Source organism: Mobula birostris, chromosome 7 (assembly GCF_030028105.1).
Source record: "Mobula birostris isolate sMobBir1 chromosome 7, sMobBir1.hap1, whole genome shotgun sequence".
Classification (NCBI taxonomy): domain Eukaryota; kingdom Metazoa; phylum Chordata; class Chondrichthyes; order Myliobatiformes; family Myliobatidae; genus Mobula; species Mobula birostris.
The window spans coordinates 32,831,923-32,851,124 of NC_092376.1; the positions used below are offsets into that span (position 1 = coordinate 32,831,923).

Consider the following 19,202-nt stretch of genomic DNA (forward strand, 5'->3'; position numbering starts at 1 on the left):
GGGGCCTGCTGTGCACATGACATCATCAGCCGGAGCCGCATGGCCGCCGTTGAGGGACTCGACCGGTGACCGAATTGGGTTTGAGTTCGCGGTCCGAAGGCGTGAGGACCGAGCCTGAGTGTGCGCGTCAGTCGGCCGAGGCCCGAGGCTCCCCTCCCCTCCCTTTGGCGGCTGTTACCGTGAACAAAGCCGCTGGCTGAACCGAGGCACCTGTTTTCTGTCCGCACCCGGCCGCTTACCGACATGGAGTAGGCGGCTGGAGTAATCTCCTTCCCCCCCTTCTACACTTCTCCCTCACTCACTCACCCACCCACTCTTTCCCCTTTACCCCTCCCGGAACCAACAGGGCCAGTGGCCCAACACCCCATTGTTCGCAACGGTGGGTCCCTGGAAGGTACCGACACTCGGCCAGAAAGACGCTGCATGGACGGCTGTATCGCTTAAAATAAGAGAAACAATTGCCTTTCGCCCTTTTCCCTTCATCTCTAAAACAAAATGGATAACAAATCGTTTGCTATAGTCCTGGATGAAATAAGGAAGGTAAAGAATATACTGTTCTGGTAATTTCGATGTTGTGAATTGCAATACATGGTAAAAGCAAGCCTACTGTGCTCAAACGTTTAGGTGACATAATGATCACTCTAAGCCATGCTTTTGGCTTGCTTTCCTGTGCAGTACTTCAGCATTTAATGAAGCTAACAGATCTAGAGCCTTAGATAATGGAAGGAGAAGAAGTGAAAGCAGAGAGAGATCACATCTCCTGCCAATGCATGCATGGGAAGTGCTGTAAGTGGAAGAGTAGACCACGGTGTCATGAAGACCCTTCAGAATGTGGAATGGGGAGATAATGTGTCTGGTGTTGGAAATGGCAAAGGATGATCTTTTGAATGTGGAGGCTGGGGAAGTGGAAGGTACGGAGCAGAGGTGCTTTAAGCGAGGAGAAGAGTGAGAGCAGATCAGCAGCGAATCTGATGAGATTCTGTCACCTATGGTAGAGGGGGAACTGCTGTTGGGATAGAAGGAAGATATTGACCCACTATTTGATTATCTTCAAAAGATTATAGATAAACATGACTTAAAGTTGATATTTAAAGTTTTACAATGTCTATTTCTACTAACACAACTCAAGTACAGTGTCATTACTTTTTAGGACCTTATTATTGAATGTTAAAACTGGAAATATTCTTTTTTTTAGGGTGTTTTGACTGATCAGAAAATAAAAGCAATTGAGTATGTACATGGATATTTTTCAAGTGAGCAGGTATTACCTTCGAATACACATTTGCTTCTCTAATGATTTGTGTTAGTTTTGTTATATTGCAATGAACAATTTAAATTATTATGACAGGTGTATAATTTTTCTCTGGCGTATTAAGAGAAAAAACATTTATTATATTTTAATGTTATCTTTTCCTTTGTCCAAATCAGAAATGAAACTAATCAAAAGCAACACGCAAAATGCTAGAGGAACTCAGTAGGTCAGGCAGATTCTATAGAAATGAATAGATAGTCAAAATTTTGGGTCAAGACCAAAAATATTAACATTGCTTTCAACCTTTTCTATTTCTGATCAATGGTTACTAATACTTAATATCTGTTTTTAAACTTGTATATTCCATGAGTAAGATACTCTATCTTTTCCAGTATAGACTGTCTAGAGGTTAGAAATGCCTGACTTGTAGAAACCTCTACATACAGAGTTGTTATAATTTTAAATTCAAAATTTTGATGTGTTGTACATATGTTTGTTTCTATGAGCAGCCATTTTAGTTTCCCCTCTCTCTCCAATTCTAGTAATTGTTCTTAACATTTTATGTGCTTTTGATACCATTCATTACAATAGCATGGAGGTATGGTTGCCACATCAAGTGATGTTTTGTGCACTTTCTGACTTGTAGGCAAAATCAACTTCAACTTCAGGACATTGTTATCGGAGACAGCCTGTACTTTTTATTCATATTTATTGAATGAAAGTAACTGATTGAGCTTCTTTCTCTTCAAGACTGTGTAGTAAGTTAGAAGGTAATGAAGTGGTCTGGCAAAAATCTAAGGAATAACAGGGCATCAGATGGAAGACGTTCATTTGGTTTTGGTAATTTTGCAGAAAAATTTACTTATTTGATCAATATGAATGATTATGTATTGATATATGCAAATATGTAGGATAGAATGCTGTGAAAAACTGGTTAAAAATCTGTTATTATCATGTAGTGCCAGTGATTTTATTGGTGAAGTATGTTTGAATTCCTACAAAACTAAATGTATCCATATTGTTTCTTGCAGGTAGTTGAACTACTGAAATATTTTTCTTGGGCAGAGCCACAACTAAAAGCTCTTAAAGCTTTACAACATGTAAGTGTTAATCTCATACTGTGTTGTTATACTGTAAGATATTAATAATATATTTTCCTGGTTTTACCTTTCATTAAAATTGAATGGTTTGACTATATATAATTTCCTGTTATATCCCCCACTTTTACGACTACTGAGGTATTCACACTTGTCCAATTCTAGTCACCTGGTCATCTGCAAATTTAAGCCATCTGCCATGTTGTTGAAGTTCTAAACTCTTAAATTCAACCCCTTAGTTTTTCTACCCTTCTGTTTCCCTTTGCCCTTCCAAGACTTTCCATAAAATCTACCCATTTGACAAATACCTTGTGTGGCTTGGTCTGTTTTGGTATTTTTAAAGCTAAAGATATGTATCAACATTATTGTTATCTTAATGAATACATTGTATTGTGGAATTGAGTTATCAATAATAGTAATTGACAAATTAATCTGAAATCACCTGGTTGTTGTGTTTTTCAGAAAATGGTAGCCATCCATGTATCTAAAGTAATAAATATCCTCCATTGTCTCACTTTCACTAAAGACAAACTCGTTGCCTTAGAGCTCATAGCTTTGTAAGTATGTTTTAGATGTTACATGTAATAATTTGAAATATTTCATTTGACACAATGTATACTGTTTTTACTGGAGTTGTAATTTTTTTTAGCAGATTTGAGTCATTTCAAAATTCTAAGACTGGGTTGTAAGATAGCAGGCTTGAGCGTAAATAGAGGAAAATTATATTGATGGCAAGTGTGCACATTTTTTAAAGCAAAGTTATGCCTTTTATTGGCTTTGAAAATCTTGAAGCTTATTATGAATCAGAACTGTAAGTGGTTGTATCTAGATAATGGAGTGCCAAGCTGTCGTAGTGGTTAAGATTTAGGTTTAAACCAAAAATGAAGAATGCTTGATAAATTGATCACAAATACTTATTTGTGTCCTTCACTTAATACAATTAAGATTCCTTTCTTTCTCACATGTACATGTATTAATGACTCAAAATCGAATAATGGTACGAATCATCTTTTATGATCTTTATACAAATCATTGAAGGGATAGTTCTCCTAAGCAGTATTATTGCTTGGTTTGAAACACAGGCTATTATATAAAGATTTAAAACTAGTTGATTGTCTTCTTTTCAATTTTAATTGTGAATATCTCCTGTACTTAATAAAGTGGCCACAGTATGTTCGTGATCTTCTGCTGTAGCCCATTCACTTTAAGATGCAAATGTGCCATACATTTAGAGATGCTCTTCTGCACACCATATGGTTATTTGAGTTACTGTTGCCTTCCTGTCAGCTTGAACCAGCCTGGCCATTCTCCTTTGACCTCTCTCATTATCAAGGCACTTTCAGCTACAAAACTGTTGCTCACTGGATTTGCTTTTGTTTTTTTTTTTGTCTATTCTCTGTAAACTTTAGAAGCTTGTGCATGACATCACAGGAGATCAACAGTTTCTGAGTTAAACTATCTGGCACTATCAATCATTCTACCATCAAAGTCACTTAGATTGTATTTCTTCCCCATTCTGACGTTTAATCTGAACAACAGCTAAATCTCTTGACCGTGTCTACATGCTTTTATGATTGACTTGCTGTCACATGATTGGCTGATTAGATATTTACATTATTGAACAGGTATACCTACTAGAATGGCCACTGGGTGTACTTTTATTAGAACTAAAACTGAAATTTTGTTAGTTTCCTCATTGCTTTGATTCACTGTAAGCTACAGTATCCAACTCAAACTCTATTTGCTTCATCATGGGAGTGCAGTTGCACAAATAACATCTGATATATTGATTTATATAATCCTAATCTTTCTGCTGCAACATTGTTATCTGTAAGTTTGCATCTTTTATATTATTTGTTGTTGTTCTGCTGTTTTTTTCCACTGAGGTGAAATTCCTTCCGTTGCCATTTTGTATCTTATCAGTATGGCTAATCCCAATACCTGTGGCATTTCCTTGTTATCTTGTAGCCTAGAATATTTAGTTACAAATTGTTCACTTTTTTTTAGCCAGATCTCTTTGATGCAAGGTCTTATTTGTGCTGGAGTGCATGCTTCCCTGATGTTAGTAGGAAACTCACTGTGGGAGCAAAATGTGGTGAATAGATATGTGAATAGGAAGCAGGGTGAGTATTCTGTTTGTGAAAGTAAGAGGCTGCAATATCATTGCACTACGCCGCATTTATTTAGTGTCTTTAACATAAAGCATTTGACAGCTGTGGTACCAGACATTGACAGTGACCATATAAGTTGTTAACAATTAAGAGAAGTTGTACAGAATATTTGGAAGGCATAAAGAAATGGAGAGATTTACAGCAGCTTCTTTGTAGCTTGGCTTCTACACATCTTAAGGAAGGGTTGTATGTGGAATGGGAAAGGAGTGCAAGACTAGAGTTAAAAAAGTCCAGATTTCTGGAGCATTGGCAGAGTTGGGTGCAGGTTATGGGGACAAAGCCATGGAAATATTTGAATGTGAATGCACATTTTAAAACTGAGAGATTGATAGACAAGGACTCAGTGTAGGGCTACAAGCATCGAGATTGGATGATTAGGCGAGCGTAAGGTAGTATAAGTACAACAGAGCTTTATGTGAGCTCAAGTTTATAGAATTTCATTTATCTCTTTTCACACTTTGTTCTTTCCTTTTTCTTATTTACCATCTGAAATATCTGGGTCTACACGTGCTTCGATGATATTTATCCACTTCTCTTGATCTCACAACTTCTCTGATACTTTCAGTTAGCAGAAATCCTCTTTCTTTGTTATCTTTCTCAGACCTACCAGATTATATTCTTTCTTTTAACATCGTATTTTCAAGGACAATCTATAGATTGTAAACAAGCCATAGCTCTGTTCCTTTCAACTTATGGAATGGGAAACATTCACTCAACACCTTGAGTCATAGAGAAATGCAGCACTGACCGCAAGAAAGAGCGGAAAGTAGCGGTGACTTTGATAGAGCGTCACTGTCTAAAGACTCCACGAAGTTTTGTCAACACACCCAGGTGAGCACATGGAGAGATAGCTACTCTCCCTTCCGCAATGCTTACAAAGCGCTCCTCCACCTGCCGTTTGGAAAATCAGATCACTCCTCCATCTTGCTGCCGAAGTACAGGCAGAAGCTGAAACAAGAGGCGGCCATAGTTAAAACTGTCCACTGTTGGTCTGACCAGTCAGCCTCCATGCTGCAGGACTGCTTTGATGACGTCAACTGGAATGTCTTTCATGATGAAGATGTCTCTGAGTTCACGGAAGAGGTCACGAGTTTCATCCGGAAATGCATCAAGGATGTTGTCCCCCAGAAATTGGTCAGTGTCTATCCAAACCAGAAACCTTGGATCATCAGTTCTGTGCGAGCAGCACTTAACGCACGACACAGAGCTTACACTGCCGGTGACTAACAGGAGCTCAAGAAATACAGCTATGATCTGTGTAAAGTCACAGGATCAAGATCCTGATACAGCTGTCCACCAACCGCACACACAGCTTATGACAAGGTCTGCACGCCATCACAGACTTCAAAGCTAAACGCAGCGGTGTTTCCAACATTGCTGCCTCTCTCCCAGGTGAGCAAAATCTTTTTTACTCTCAGTTCGATGTCGCCAATACTAAGTCCGTGAGGAGAGCCACCGAAGTGACCGGCAGCTTGGTCATCTCTGAGGCCGGAGTACGTAGGTGATTCCGATGAGTGGACAGTCGCAAGGCTGTGCGACTGGAAGGCATCCCAGGGCGGGTACTCAGAGTGTGCATGGCACAACTGGCAAGTGTGTTTACAGACATTTTTAATCTCTCCCTCTCCCAGTGTAGATTGCCCTCCTGCTCCAAAACATCCACCATTGTTCCTGTACCTAAAGAGACCAAAGTAACATGTCTGAACGACTGGCATCCTGTCGCACTCTCCTCAATAATAAGCAAATGCTTTGAGCAGCTGGTTAAGGACCTCATCTGCAGCATACTGCCACCCAAACTGGACCCCCTACAATTCACCTACCGACACAACTGATTGACAGGTGATGTAATAGCCACAGCTCTACACACCGTCCTTACATATCTGGAGAAGAAGGATGCTTATGTGAGAATGCTGTTCTTGGACTACAGTTCAGCATTCAGCACCGTAATCCCCCCCCCCAGGCTCAACAAGAAGCTCAGAGACTTCAGCCTTCACCCTGCCTTGTGTAGCTGGATCCTGGACTTTCTGTCGGATCGCCGACGGGTGGTAAGAGTGGGCTCCCTCACTCCTGCCCCTCTGACCCTCAACACAGGTGCCCATAAGGGCTAAATCTTAAGCCCCCTCCTTTACTCTCTGTATATCCCATCACTGTGTTGCCACCCACAGCTCCAATCTGCTAATTAAATTTGCTGATGATACTACATTGATTGGCTTAATCTCAAATATAACGAGGCGGCCTACAGAGAAGAAGTCATCACCCTGACACAGTGGTGTCAAGAAAACAACCTCTCCCTCAATGTTGCAAGAACAAAGGAGCTGGTTGTGGACTACCGGAGGAATGAAGACAGGCTAACCCCTATTGACGTCAATGGATCTGGGGTTGAGAGGGTGAACAGCTATAAGTTCCTCGGCATACACATCACTGAAGATGTCACGGGGTCTGTGCTTACTGGCTGTGGTGAGAAAAGTATAACTGTGTCTTTCACCTCGGACAGTTGAAGAAGTATGAGCCCCCAAATTCTAAGAACTTTCTACAAGGGCAAAGTTGAGAGCATCCTGACTAGCTGCATTAATGCCTGGTATGAGAACTATACTTTCCTCAATTGCAGAACTCTGCAGAGAGTGGTGCGGACAGCCCAGAGCATCTGTGGATGTGAACTTCCCACTGTTCAGGACATTTACAAAGACAGATGTGTAAAAAGAGCCCCAAGGATCATTGGGGACCTGAGTTACCCCAACCACAAATTGTTCCAGCTGTTACCATACGGGAAATGGTACCTCAGTATAAAAGCCAGGACCAACAGGCTCCGGGACAACTTCTTCCACCAGGCCATCTGACTGTTATATTGTCTGTCCTGTTGTACATACTATTTGTTACAAATGACTATAAATTGCATATTTTTACTCATGTATATGAAGGATGTAAGTAATAAAGTCAATTCAAATCAATATATGAGTTGTTACTATTTACTTCACTGTGACTAATAATAACTGATTGAGAAATCTTGGCTATCTTTGATTTTAGCAGGCCTCTGTTATATCCAATGAGCTTTTATTGAGCAGGGAGAATTGCAAATGAAGTCAGAATCACAGAGCAATGCAGCATCAATATAGGCTGTTAGTTACAATGTGTCCATGTCGATCATGGTGTCAACCTACCTAGTCTCAATTTCCTGTGATGGCCCATATCCCTGTAAGGTCTGAGCCCTGCCTCTGCACATGCCTATCCAAGTGTTTCTTGAATGATGCTCAACCTGGCTCAACCACTTTCTCTGAGCTCATTCCATATACTCACTGCCCTCTGCAAGAAAGAAGTACCTTTTAAATCTTACCCCTCTCACCCTAAATTTGTCCTTCCTAGTTTTGAACTCCCCTACACTGGGGAAAAGACGTGCCATCCACCTTGTCTGTTCCACACGTGGTCACAGTTCATTCTTCTGCGCTCCAGGGATGATGTCTTATTGTGAAGTTGTTACTAGGAATGTAATGTTCACGGTGTCAGGTTATGAAACTAATAGTTATAACGTGACAGTTTTTGGTGAGCAGGGGAAGTGTGATCAACGGTTTTTTTTTAACATGTAGGAATATCATTGATCCCCATAATTATCGACCTATTGAAGATATTTTCCGGGTGCACTTGCCAGAAAAGAAACGCTGCAAAAAAATTCTTGATCAGGTAATAAATCTCTTGCTTAGATCACTTTACTGACATTTGTTTTTCCAGGTATATTTTCAGTGCTATATTCATATAAAAAAAATTTCAATGATGCTACATTAGGAAGTATGCAGTTAATGTAATCAGATGGTTTGGTTAAATGTAGGTAGATATTGGATAATATATAGAATGAATGTACTGTTTTAAAAGGCAATTGGACCAAAATATTGTGATGAGAATTGTAATGAGCGAGAGAGAAACTGAGAGTTGTCTATTTCAGCAAGTTATATTTTTTGCCATAAATATTAACCAGAGTTAGGAGAGCAAAATACAGTTTGAGTGAACAGAGTAAAGGACAAAGTGGGGCACAGTGCTGGTCTTTTTGCCTTGAGCGGCATTTGTGTGAGCCATTAAAGAAATTTCAAAAGTGTAGTTTTTTGTCATGTTGAGCAGACTCTGTTCCAGATGTTGGCAATAAAAGGCAGGTGAGACAGACCCAGGGTCTAGATCTTAAATGAATGAAAGCAGGATAGGGTAAGGTGTAAGGCAGACCAGAGACTGGGACAAAAGGAATTGAGAAAAATAAATTCTAATGTTTGAAAAGAGTAAGAAATATGCACATCATGAGTATAGAGAAAATATAAAGAAAGGAATTAAAAACACAAAATATAGTATTTTAAAGGGAGGGAGATAGCTACTTGGCAGCACATTGCTTTACAGTACCCAGCGACCGGGGTTCATTTCCTGCCGTTGCCGGTAAGGAGTTTGTACGTCTCTCCATGACCACAATGGTTTCTTCCGGGTGCTCTGGTTTCCTCCCACAATCCAAAGACGTACCAGTTAGTAGGTTATTGGTCATTGTAAATTTTTCCTGTGATTAGGCTAGTATTAAATTGGGGGATTGCTGGGCAGCGTGGCTCAAAGGACACTGTATGCCAATAAATAAATGAATTAATTAAATTATCCAGAAAAATAAGCTAAGGTTTACAGTGTTTCACTTGAGCAGCACCTGGTGGCCAGATTCTGGAATTGGAGCAGGTTCAAAACAACTAAGTATTCTGGCATTCCAAATGTGTGTTGTGAGAATTTGTATTTTGTAAGTATGACTCTGGGTGATCAGGACATAATTAACTAAGAACAATCTATCTTCTTGAAAATATGCATATAGAGCAACATAAATTGTTTCAGGTTCATAAATAATTAAATCTTTTTGGAGAAATAGTTCATCTCAAGATATCTTTATGTGATATTGTGGTGCATTGTTTGATGCATCTTGCTGCATTCACAGGTAAAGGGGGGTTTTCTTTGGCACTTAGACCTACTTTTAAATCTAGAATGATTTCCATGCCTTCTGCAGTGCCTTTGGCCCAGTCTTCCTTCTTTTCATCACCACTGTGGAAATGAACAAAATTATGTTAATGGAGAATGGTTTCTTTAAACCACTTGGCAAGTTGGATGCCGAGTGAGTTGGTTACAGTGGATTACTAATGGCTTGCACAAACTGACATTGTCTTGATGGATCACAAAAGAGGTGACATTTGACAGCAGTGGAAGCTATTGAGCTGGGATTGACTTTGAAGGAACCAGGCATAGCTTGTATGGCCCAGTTAATTTGCATATCACCCAGTTTCATATGGTTGCTCACTAACCAAATTGGAGCATAGTATCTGGGGGTGGAGTTATCAATGAGAGTAGAGATCAGTAATATGTCAGTGGCACCCACTGCAATTGGCTCCATTGTCAGTGTACATGAGATTGCAGCTTCTTGGGTGAGAAGTGTATTGATATTGACATGCAGCAGTTTTTCCAGAGTTGCAGATTGACCTTTTGGTTGTGTTGTTTGGTTTGAATTTGTTGGTATTTTGATGGCAATGCCATCAGGTTTTAGTTTTGCATTGGGTGCCCAAAGGCCTTTTGAATATGCCTATAGGTTGAAAGTACAGTTTTATTAATAATGTTTATGGAATGCACTCAAAATCCGGTATGTGGAATGCATTTGATTCTAGTTGCTCTTTAGCTAACACACTTCATTACAGTAACTTTGCAGTTGTGATCCTGTTTGTGGTTGTACTGAACAAAATATGATGATGTAACAGGGATTTTTTTTTTTTGCTTTGGTGTTTAGAGATTTCCTTCAGTTGTCCAATACTTTGATCTCAAGTGGCTTGTCCAGGAGCTCCAGTATCACTGTATTTCTGTCCAGAAGCATGTTCTCATTTTCCTATAAGGCAATGAGTCTCCAACCTTTCTGTCTGGTGGCTTTCAATCTTTCTCAGTGTGTCTGGTTATTAATGAGTTCAGGTTTATCAGGACTAATGTAAAAGAAACACCTCTGTTTGAAAGACTGTCTCATAGCAAGCATTGATAAAGTGTATTACCTGGAACGGTAGGTCATGGTGCAGGAGGCCAGTGTGACTGCTAAGAAACAGACTGAGGAACTCCCTTTGAAACACATTTAGAAGCCATAGATCCATAACATGCATATCACGGTGAAAGGCTGAACCGTAAGAGGAGCCAGCTCCAGCTGAACTGCGAGCACAAACCCAGACAGTGGCCAGGGGCTCTAGCAGCAAGAATAGGAAAGGTGTGCGTAATGGTACGTTAGGACATCTGGAGCAGGAGAAAACATTTGTGAAAAGGATTCGTCAAGTGAACTTGACCCGTTTGAAGTCAAAGTAATAGATGACGCAGACAGATTACGAATCAATGATAAAATCTACAGATTTCCAGGTGGCTGTAATGTAAAATACAGCTTTTTGAATTCTGCAATACACCCTGTATCATGTGTATGATATAGTAACTGCAATCCACTGCCACTAGATTATTATAATTTTAAGTTTATGTTAAATGCTATTTTGCAGCAGTAGTTGACATCCATACTTAATGCAAATGAATTTCAAATATGCATTTAATAACTGCTTTAGACATTGAGCTGAGTTATTTTTATTTTTGTTTGATCTTACAATTAAACTCTAATTTTAAATGTGCTAACTTAATAATCAGATCATAAATGGTTATGCATATTATATTGCAAAAACATGAGAGTTTCAATAGGAACATGCAAGGAAAAAGAATCAGAAATGCTACTTAATCATATTACTTAACTTGAGAAATGCAGATGCATTCATTTTTTCACTGTTGGATTCAGGTGATAACTATTCCTTAAAATCTGTTTAAATTGCTCAACCACAGAAAGCTTACTTTTCAGAGTGATTTGGTTTGCAAATTTTCTAATGGATATAAAACAAGTTGGATTCTGAATTATACTTGCTTTGCTGATAGGATTTTGTTTTGTTTTTGGATTCAAGGCTTCTAAAGCTGGCTGTAAGGCTCCTCTTGCCATGAGATCTTCATGTGGAATGATTCCAGGAAATCCTTACCCTAAAGGAAAACCTAGTATGTTAAATGGTTTGCTAGCAGTAAGTATGCAAGCTTTGTTTTGTCATACATTGATCAAGATTTGGTTTGATTATTTGTGATGAAAGTACTGCTCCTATTTAGAATACTTGCCCAGATGGAAACTTCTAAATGACAATTCATATCCTTCTCCGTAGACTTGTGGAAACAAATTTCATGTCAGCCCCAGTTAATATTGAAGCTGTAAGTAGAGCAATGGAGGACATAAATTTGTTTGTGACGATTCTCCAAACGTTTGTGGTTTCTAGTCTCATGCCATTTATGAGTGCAGGTTAGGTATTTCTCCTACAGGAAAGTAAGCACAAAATATTAGGAGAGTTACCATGAATGGGTCTTTCATGTATTTTAAGGACTGGTTAAGTAGCAGGGGCAGAGGACTGAAAATAGTTGCATTGTTTTACAAGAATCACCCCTTGTAATGATGATCAGTGAGGCACAGAGAATCTGTATATACCGACAAGTAACTTTTATTGTTTCAACGAAAAAAAGCAGGTAGGTTCAGACTCTTAGCTACCTGTTTGCTCCCTACTAGAACCCCTGACAGTCCATGAACAGTCAATGAAGAGAAAAAGATATTACCTGGGAAAGGAGTCTACGCTGGCCGGGCGTTCCTCGTGGTCCCAATCTCCACATGTCTGTGGGGTCCTCCATATCCGCGATGGTTGGTCCCTGGCTGCTGGAGAGTTATCACCCCTGTGTATTTGGAGCTCCTGGGTCTTGTACTGGTCCTCATCAATTGAACCATTGGATCTCCATCCCATTGGCTCAAGGTCACCTGACCTACCTGGGTCACCTTCTTATTGGTCATAGTACAGGGCTACAGCCAACATTGTTTCATGGCTCTGCCCACCCTAGCCTTGTGTATTTGTGCCTTTACACTCTGACTGGTCCAAACCAGTTAAATGAGGCAACCCAAACAACAGGAATTCTGCAGATGCTGGAAATTCAAGTAACACACATCAAAGTTGTAAGCGGAACAAGTGCTACACATGCCCTTACACTTCCTCCCTTACCACCATTCAGGGCCCCAGACAGTCCTTCCAGGTGAGGCGACACTTCACCTGTGAGTCGGCTGGGGTGATATACTGCGTCTGGTGCTCCCGATGTGGCCTTCTATATATTGCCGAGACCCGACGCAGACCGGGAGACCGCTTTGCTGAACATCTACGCTCCGTCCGCCAGAGAAAGCAGTATCTCCCAGTGGCCACACATTTTAATTCCACATCCCATTCCCATTCTGACATGTCTATCCATGGCCTCCTCTAATGTAAAGATGAAGCCGCACTCAGGTTGGAGGAACAACACCTCATATTCCGTCTGCGTAGCCTTCAACCTGATGGCATGAACATTGACTTCTCTAACTTCCGCTAATGCCCCACCTCCCCCTCGTACCCTATCCGTCATTTATTTTTATACACACATTCTTTTTCTCACTCTCCTTTTTCTCCCTCTGTCCCTCTGACTATACCCCTTGCCCATCCTCTGGGTTCCCCCCCGCCTTGTCTTTCTCCCTGGGCCTCCTGTCCCATGATCCTCTCATATCCCCTTTGCCAATCACCTGTTCAGCTCTTGGCTCCATCCCACCCCCTCCTGTCTTCTCCTATCATTTTGGATCTCCCCCTCCCCCTCCTACTTTCAAATCCCTTACTCACTCTTCCTTCAGTTAGTCCTGACGAAGGGTCTTGGCCTGAAACGTCGACTGCACCTCTTCCTACAGATGCTGCTTGGCCTGCTGCGTTCACCAGCAACTTTGATGTGTGTTGGTTAAATGAGGCAACCCAGACAGTTTCTAACAAGGTTACAGATTGCAGCTCTGGCATTTTACATATCAAGTAGCTACTCCTCTGACAATGGTTTCAGGTATATTGCTCTGATTAGATTGTCCCAGAGAATCAGTTCAGAGTCCATCCCTTTACATAACAAATGGCTACTTGTTTGAGAATGGTCTCAGGTTTAGCAGATCATTACCTGAAGCTTCCTGTGTCCACATTCATTTGCTCTGATTAGATTATCCAAGAGCAAGAAACTGTTCAGAGTCCACAAAATGGGGGAAACAAAGACAACTGGCTTGTCTGCTTCCCCTGTCCTTGATCAGACTGATGTTTCTTCTGGCTAACATCTCCCTCCTCTTTATCCAAAGATATTTATCTTAGGATCATTATCCTTCTCTCCTTCAGTTGACTGCCCATAGGAGGAATTGGAGGAATTATTTCCATGTTGGGGAATGTGGAATACTGCTCCGGCATAAAACATTCCTTTACCATCATCACAGGTACCCAGTACTCTGTTGGTTATTGTGAGGCTTCTAATGTGACACAATGGCATCCTTTCTCCAACCCATTCTTTTAGCTGCTCATCTGAGACCCAATTTGATAGTTGATGTGGAAATAATTCAACCTACCCTCTGAAAAGTGTTCACGGTGTTGGCAAATATCATGAGAATACATTGATATCCTTAAGTAACCCACCAATACTTGCTATTGTTATGAATAGTACTGGGAAAGGGATAGATTTATCACGATGCCGTCAAGGGGGAGACCACTGGTCTTGTCTGGAAGAAATGACAAAGCAGAAGCATACAAATTGTGGTTTCAGTACTTATGAAAATTGTTCTTTGTCTATTTTGCCTGTGAATAATCAGTCTTTCTTGCAATATGCATCGGTGGGACAGACATATTATATAGCAACAGGGGCCACAGTTATACCAAGGGATGGAAACAATGCCCTTTGGAAAGTCACAATGTTGCCATAGGGAATGTGACTTTAGATCTGACCATTGGAGGACGAACCTTGCCTCAGCTAGCAGGAGACGCTAATAAAAGAGAACTTCAAGATCCAACACGCTGACACAGATGAATATCTGTGGGACTGTTGTTAGTGAATTGCCACCAATTCCTCACTTGACTGCAGACTGGACACGTGTTGTGGAGGAGGCAAGGGAGATAATCCATCAGTGGACTAAACACACTAAATAATTAAAACGCGCTGGCAAGGCAAATGAACTATTGAGTAACCCAGGCTTTTGGAGTAAATTTTGGAATTGGAGGACAAATTTTCAAATACATCCATGGGTAAGAAGCAGACAAGCTAGTTGTCTTTGTTTCCTTTGTCCTTTATCAGACTGAAGTTTCTCCTGGCCAACAATTGTACCTAATAAAGTGGCAACTGAATGTAGATTCAAATATAGATGAGAGAAAAATGAAATCATGTTGGTCAAATACCAATTTGATAGTTGAAAAGTTGATTGTGATTTTATTTCATCAGGCTCTTGCTGTTAAGAAAGAAAACGAAGAAGGTTATACTACTAGTCGAGGAATAGCAACCTGTATTCTAGGACCTTCTAAACCTGTGAGTATTTAGTTTAAAACTTTGGTGTGACTTAGTTGATAAGGTCAAGAATTATAGTTGTTAAACAATGATGTTTCTGTTGATGATTATAATTTGTCATGAAAGTATATGCACCTATATTAGCATTTTCAAGATGCAATGCATATGTTTGCATCATATTGTATATTATTTCCTATCATAATTTTGTATTTTAAATTGTTTAAAAAAGGTAAATTGCAATCATTTAAATTGCACAAACACCTACTAGATAACACAGTAGCTTTCAATGGACTTCACCCATCATACTTTATAAACATCAGTTTGTATTCTGATCTGCAATTTGAGTACCTGTCAGTTCATTTAGTGTTAAACAAACAATCTTCAAACTTTGTAATTGTAGTTTCATTGTAGGAGCAGAGTAATATATTGGGCATAATACTCGTTAAACAAAAGACACTTATTTACCTTGAAAAATTTGTGATTCTATTCAATGTCCAATAATCCAAAAATCAGTGTGCATAGAAATGGTGTTTAATAGATCTGTTCTACAGTCATAAGATGAAGTTGTGTGTGAGTGTGCGTGTGTTTATTTATTAAATGGTAATGTATTTGAATAAAAACATCCAGAAAGATTTGGGAACTTTTGGGATTATATATTGTAAGCAGTCTCTTCTATGTTGGTACATGATCGAAGAAAGCAAATAAAGTATTAAGATGTACAATTAAGGGTGTAATGCTATTTTAAAGTGCTAAGTTTACAAAATCAAAGAAGAGTAAGGCATGGAAACAGGCCATTTAGTTTAATTCATCTGTGCTAGACAGCAGGCTGTCTATTAATCCCATTACTCAGCATTTGGTCCATAGCCCTTTGTGCTCATCTAGACACGTTTTGCATGCAACTTCAGTCACTGTCAGGTAGTGTATTCCATGTACTTGGCACTGTCCAGATGAAGAAGGTCTTCATCATATTCTCTCTAATTTTTTTCCCTCTTTAAAGCTATGCCCTCTTGATTAATTTTATCTCTAGCATGAGGAAAATTTCATCTAGTCTACCTATCTGTACCCTGTCATAATATTTACCTCAGTTGTGTCCCATCTTCACTTCCTGTGCGCCAGGGAGAAAGGACCTATGTTCTTCAGCCTCTACTCATAAATCGACTGCTCCATCCCAGGTAATATCCTGGTGAATCTCCTCGTTATCCTCTCTAGCACTGTCAAATCCCTCAGTGAACAGAACTACAAATAATCCTCCAGCTGAGCCCCTTCATCAGTACAATTTGTTACCTCTTCAAAAAAAAATTCTGTATCAATTGGACAGGATTAGCCTTGACAAAGCCACATTGGTGGTGTTTGAGTACTCCTGCCTTTCCAAGTTCTTAGTTCTTTCTCTCAAAATATTTTTCCAGTTCTTCCCTACTACTGCTGTTAGGCTACCAGGGGCCATTCATATAAAGGGAAAATGAGGTGTGCTATCCTGCAGTCATCCAGTACCTCACTTGTGTCAGGCAGAAATATAAAAGTCTCTTCCAGAGTCTCGTCAATCTTCCCTTTCTTCCTCATTTGTTACATATTTCCCTTTTATATTCTCTTCAACCACACAGTATTTTCAGGCCAATGGGATGACCTGTTCCTATGTCGCCTTCTATTTTATAGTTTCCTTTAGGAGATATGAATGTCTGCTTGATTGATTCAAGTGGAAAATCTCCCCATAGGTGTCAACAGACACTGGTAAGAATGAACCAGTAAGCCAATGACCGCTAGAATGCTGTCAGTTAATTCAAATGAAGCAAACTTTTGCTGGTTTCATAAACAGAAGAGATTCTGCAGATACTGGAAATCTAGAGCTATACATACAAAATGCTGGAAGAACTCATCAGGTCAGGCAGCATCTATAGAAAGGAATTAACAGCTGATATTTTGGGCTGAGACCGTCTTTTGACTTCTCACTGTTCTTTAGTTCTCCTGTCAGCCCTTGCATCTTACGGATTTCATGTAGGAGTGAATTACTTACTATCTGTAGGGTGTTCACTTGCTCATTAGCCATAAAAGACACAGAAACCCATAAAAAATACAATGAACGGATTTTGTTCTGGTAGTTAATGGGTTAATCCTATGCTACTCTGTTAGTCACTCCAACATGGGAGGAATACACGTATTGTACAAACAGCGTTATCAATGAGGTTCAGTTGAATAGCCTGCGAGGCTGCCTTGCTGGTGTGGTCCCCCCCCCCGCCCATAACGAACACAACAGGTTTGATAGTATTTTCCTCCAGAGTTATAGCTTTGATGCGTATGACTGCAACAGAAAAAGAAGTAACTGTATGAACCAACTTTCTAAACTAAGAATCTCTGGATTTCAAATGCACTTGCCAACTTGTTAATGATTAATGTTATATTACACTTCAGTGAAAGTGATCAATTTTGTATTTATTTTATATTTTGCTCTTATTTCTGTATAATATCCAAAAATATTTGTAAAAAGAAGTATTGTAATTGTTTTTCTTCAGTCAAAAATGTGAATTCTCCATATTTGTTTCTGAATATTACTCTCATCTAGGCTCCAGCAACATATAATCCTCACAAGCCTGTTCCTTACCCTATACCTCCTTGCCAACCACATGCAACTGTTGCACCAAGTAAGATTTTTAGAAACATTTTTCTTAAGCCATTTGCCTCAACTGTAATACGTATGTTGCACTAAACCACATTTAATGTATGTGTGTTGTTTTCTTGTAGGTGCATATAACACTGCTGGCCTTGTTCCAATGGGTGGTTTCATGACTCCTGTTGTAGCAGCACCAGCTGCGTATGCTGCCCAGCAAGGTCTGTATAGAATGCATGTATTTTAGATTATTACAGGAAATTCTTAATCTGAGACTAAAAGGTGGTATTTAGGTAGTAAGAAGCATCATAGTATTCATATTGCTAAAGATAAGCACATACTACGTATCACTGCTGCTGAATGTTACAATTTACTGTTTCCATCCTCTATCATTCCAAGAGTTAGATGAAATTATGTGATTATTCTTCTAAGTTAAAATTATTTGTACTGCAACTTATGAATATGGAAAAGACAATAACTAGTCTTAACTATTCTTAATGGGGGACAAAAGCTCAAGGAATATGGAGATCTGTTATGTGCATTGTAGACTTGTTGAATTCAATTTTGAACTTGTTGAATTGAAGTTCTATAGGAGAGATTCTGCAAAGTCTATGGAGGAGAATTTTTACATATTTAGGCTATAGGCACATTTTAAGAAAGTTGGCCTGGTATACTGGCTGTCTTGCACACTAAACAGTGCTGTCCTTATTTTGTTAATTATCTTGGCTTTTGTTGGTTGAAACCCTCTCGCACCATTGCATGGAGAATATCCTCTCCAGCCTTTCCAACGGCAAGGGCTGTATTGTTCTCATTTAGAAATACATTGTTGTTCAAAGCATTTCAGTATGTTGTCTTTGAGCTTTTCAGTAGAATAAGCAGCAACATTAGAAGTTGATGAGCTTAGACCTTCTGGTGGATACACTGTTTTGATCTTTCACATGTGGACGGCATCCATGGATAGATGTAAGACGTTCACAGTTCGACTTTGAACTTTAAGATGCCTAAAGGGCTTTGCAATTGAAGAATTACATTTGAAATTTTTCTTAATTATTTAATAAACATGATAACAGGTAGTCTGACAAATTGTGCACAGACATTCCCAACAAACAAAAAATTACATACATCAGATAATTTGTTTTAATGATAGTTGAGGTGGCCGAAAAGTGCAATGTCAATTGATTGCAGGATTTTTTTAGTAAACTGAATAGGTCTTGATTTAATGTCACACCAGTCTAGATATCTCTTTTTCAGATATGCCACCAATAATGTCTACAACCCTACAGAATTCATGCAATGATAAAAGATTATTAGTGCTACTGTCAAAAGTGTCAGAACTTTTAAGCTCCAGTGCAAGCAAGTTATGACGACAAGTTAGGAGAGCCATCTAGTGGTGCTGTTTATAAGTGCAGGTGATTCCCTTGGTTACAGCCTTTAGTACGGAAATTCACCCTTATAGAATTCACAAACTACTACCCAAAAATCCATGATACAAAATGAAATTCACTTTTTTGGAATGGATGTGGGAGTGGGGTCAAGTGAAAAAATAAAATGTAAATAGAATGTTTGTTTTTAAAAATGTTTGACTCATTTCTTGACACATACATAGATGTTATGATTTTATTTAGCAAAGTAGATTAATTTAGTTATCTAGCAGTTTTTCCGTAATCATTTTTCACAACGAATGC

The 19,202-nt window shown here is 39.4% G+C and overlaps 1 protein-coding gene across 2 annotated transcripts in view; it reads left to right on the forward strand.

Annotated features, from left to right (window-relative positions):
- Nucleotides 1–26: 26 nt before the first annotated feature.
- Nucleotides 27–19,202, forward strand: part of proser1 (proline and serine rich 1) — a 40,795-nt gene continuing 21,619 nt past the window's right edge. Inside the window, exons 1-9 of one of the 2 annotated variants that reach the window (XM_072262861.1) lie at nt 27–540; nt 1,196–1,261; nt 2,284–2,352; nt 2,812–2,906; nt 8,099–8,192; nt 11,480–11,590; nt 14,853–14,936; nt 17,473–17,551; nt 17,652–17,738. In XM_072262861.1, coding sequence (XP_072118962.1) covers nt 496–540; nt 1,196–1,261; nt 2,284–2,352; nt 2,812–2,906; nt 8,099–8,192; nt 11,480–11,590; nt 14,853–14,936; nt 17,473–17,551; nt 17,652–17,738 — 730 coding nt within the window. In that variant the 5' untranslated portion in view covers nt 27–495. Of the gene's footprint in view, nt 541–1,195; nt 1,262–1,898; nt 2,023–2,283; nt 2,353–2,811; nt 2,907–8,098; nt 8,193–11,479; nt 11,591–14,852; nt 14,937–17,472; nt 17,552–17,651; nt 17,739–19,202 lie in introns of those variants that run through there. The other variant, XM_072262862.1, reaches the window with a different exon arrangement.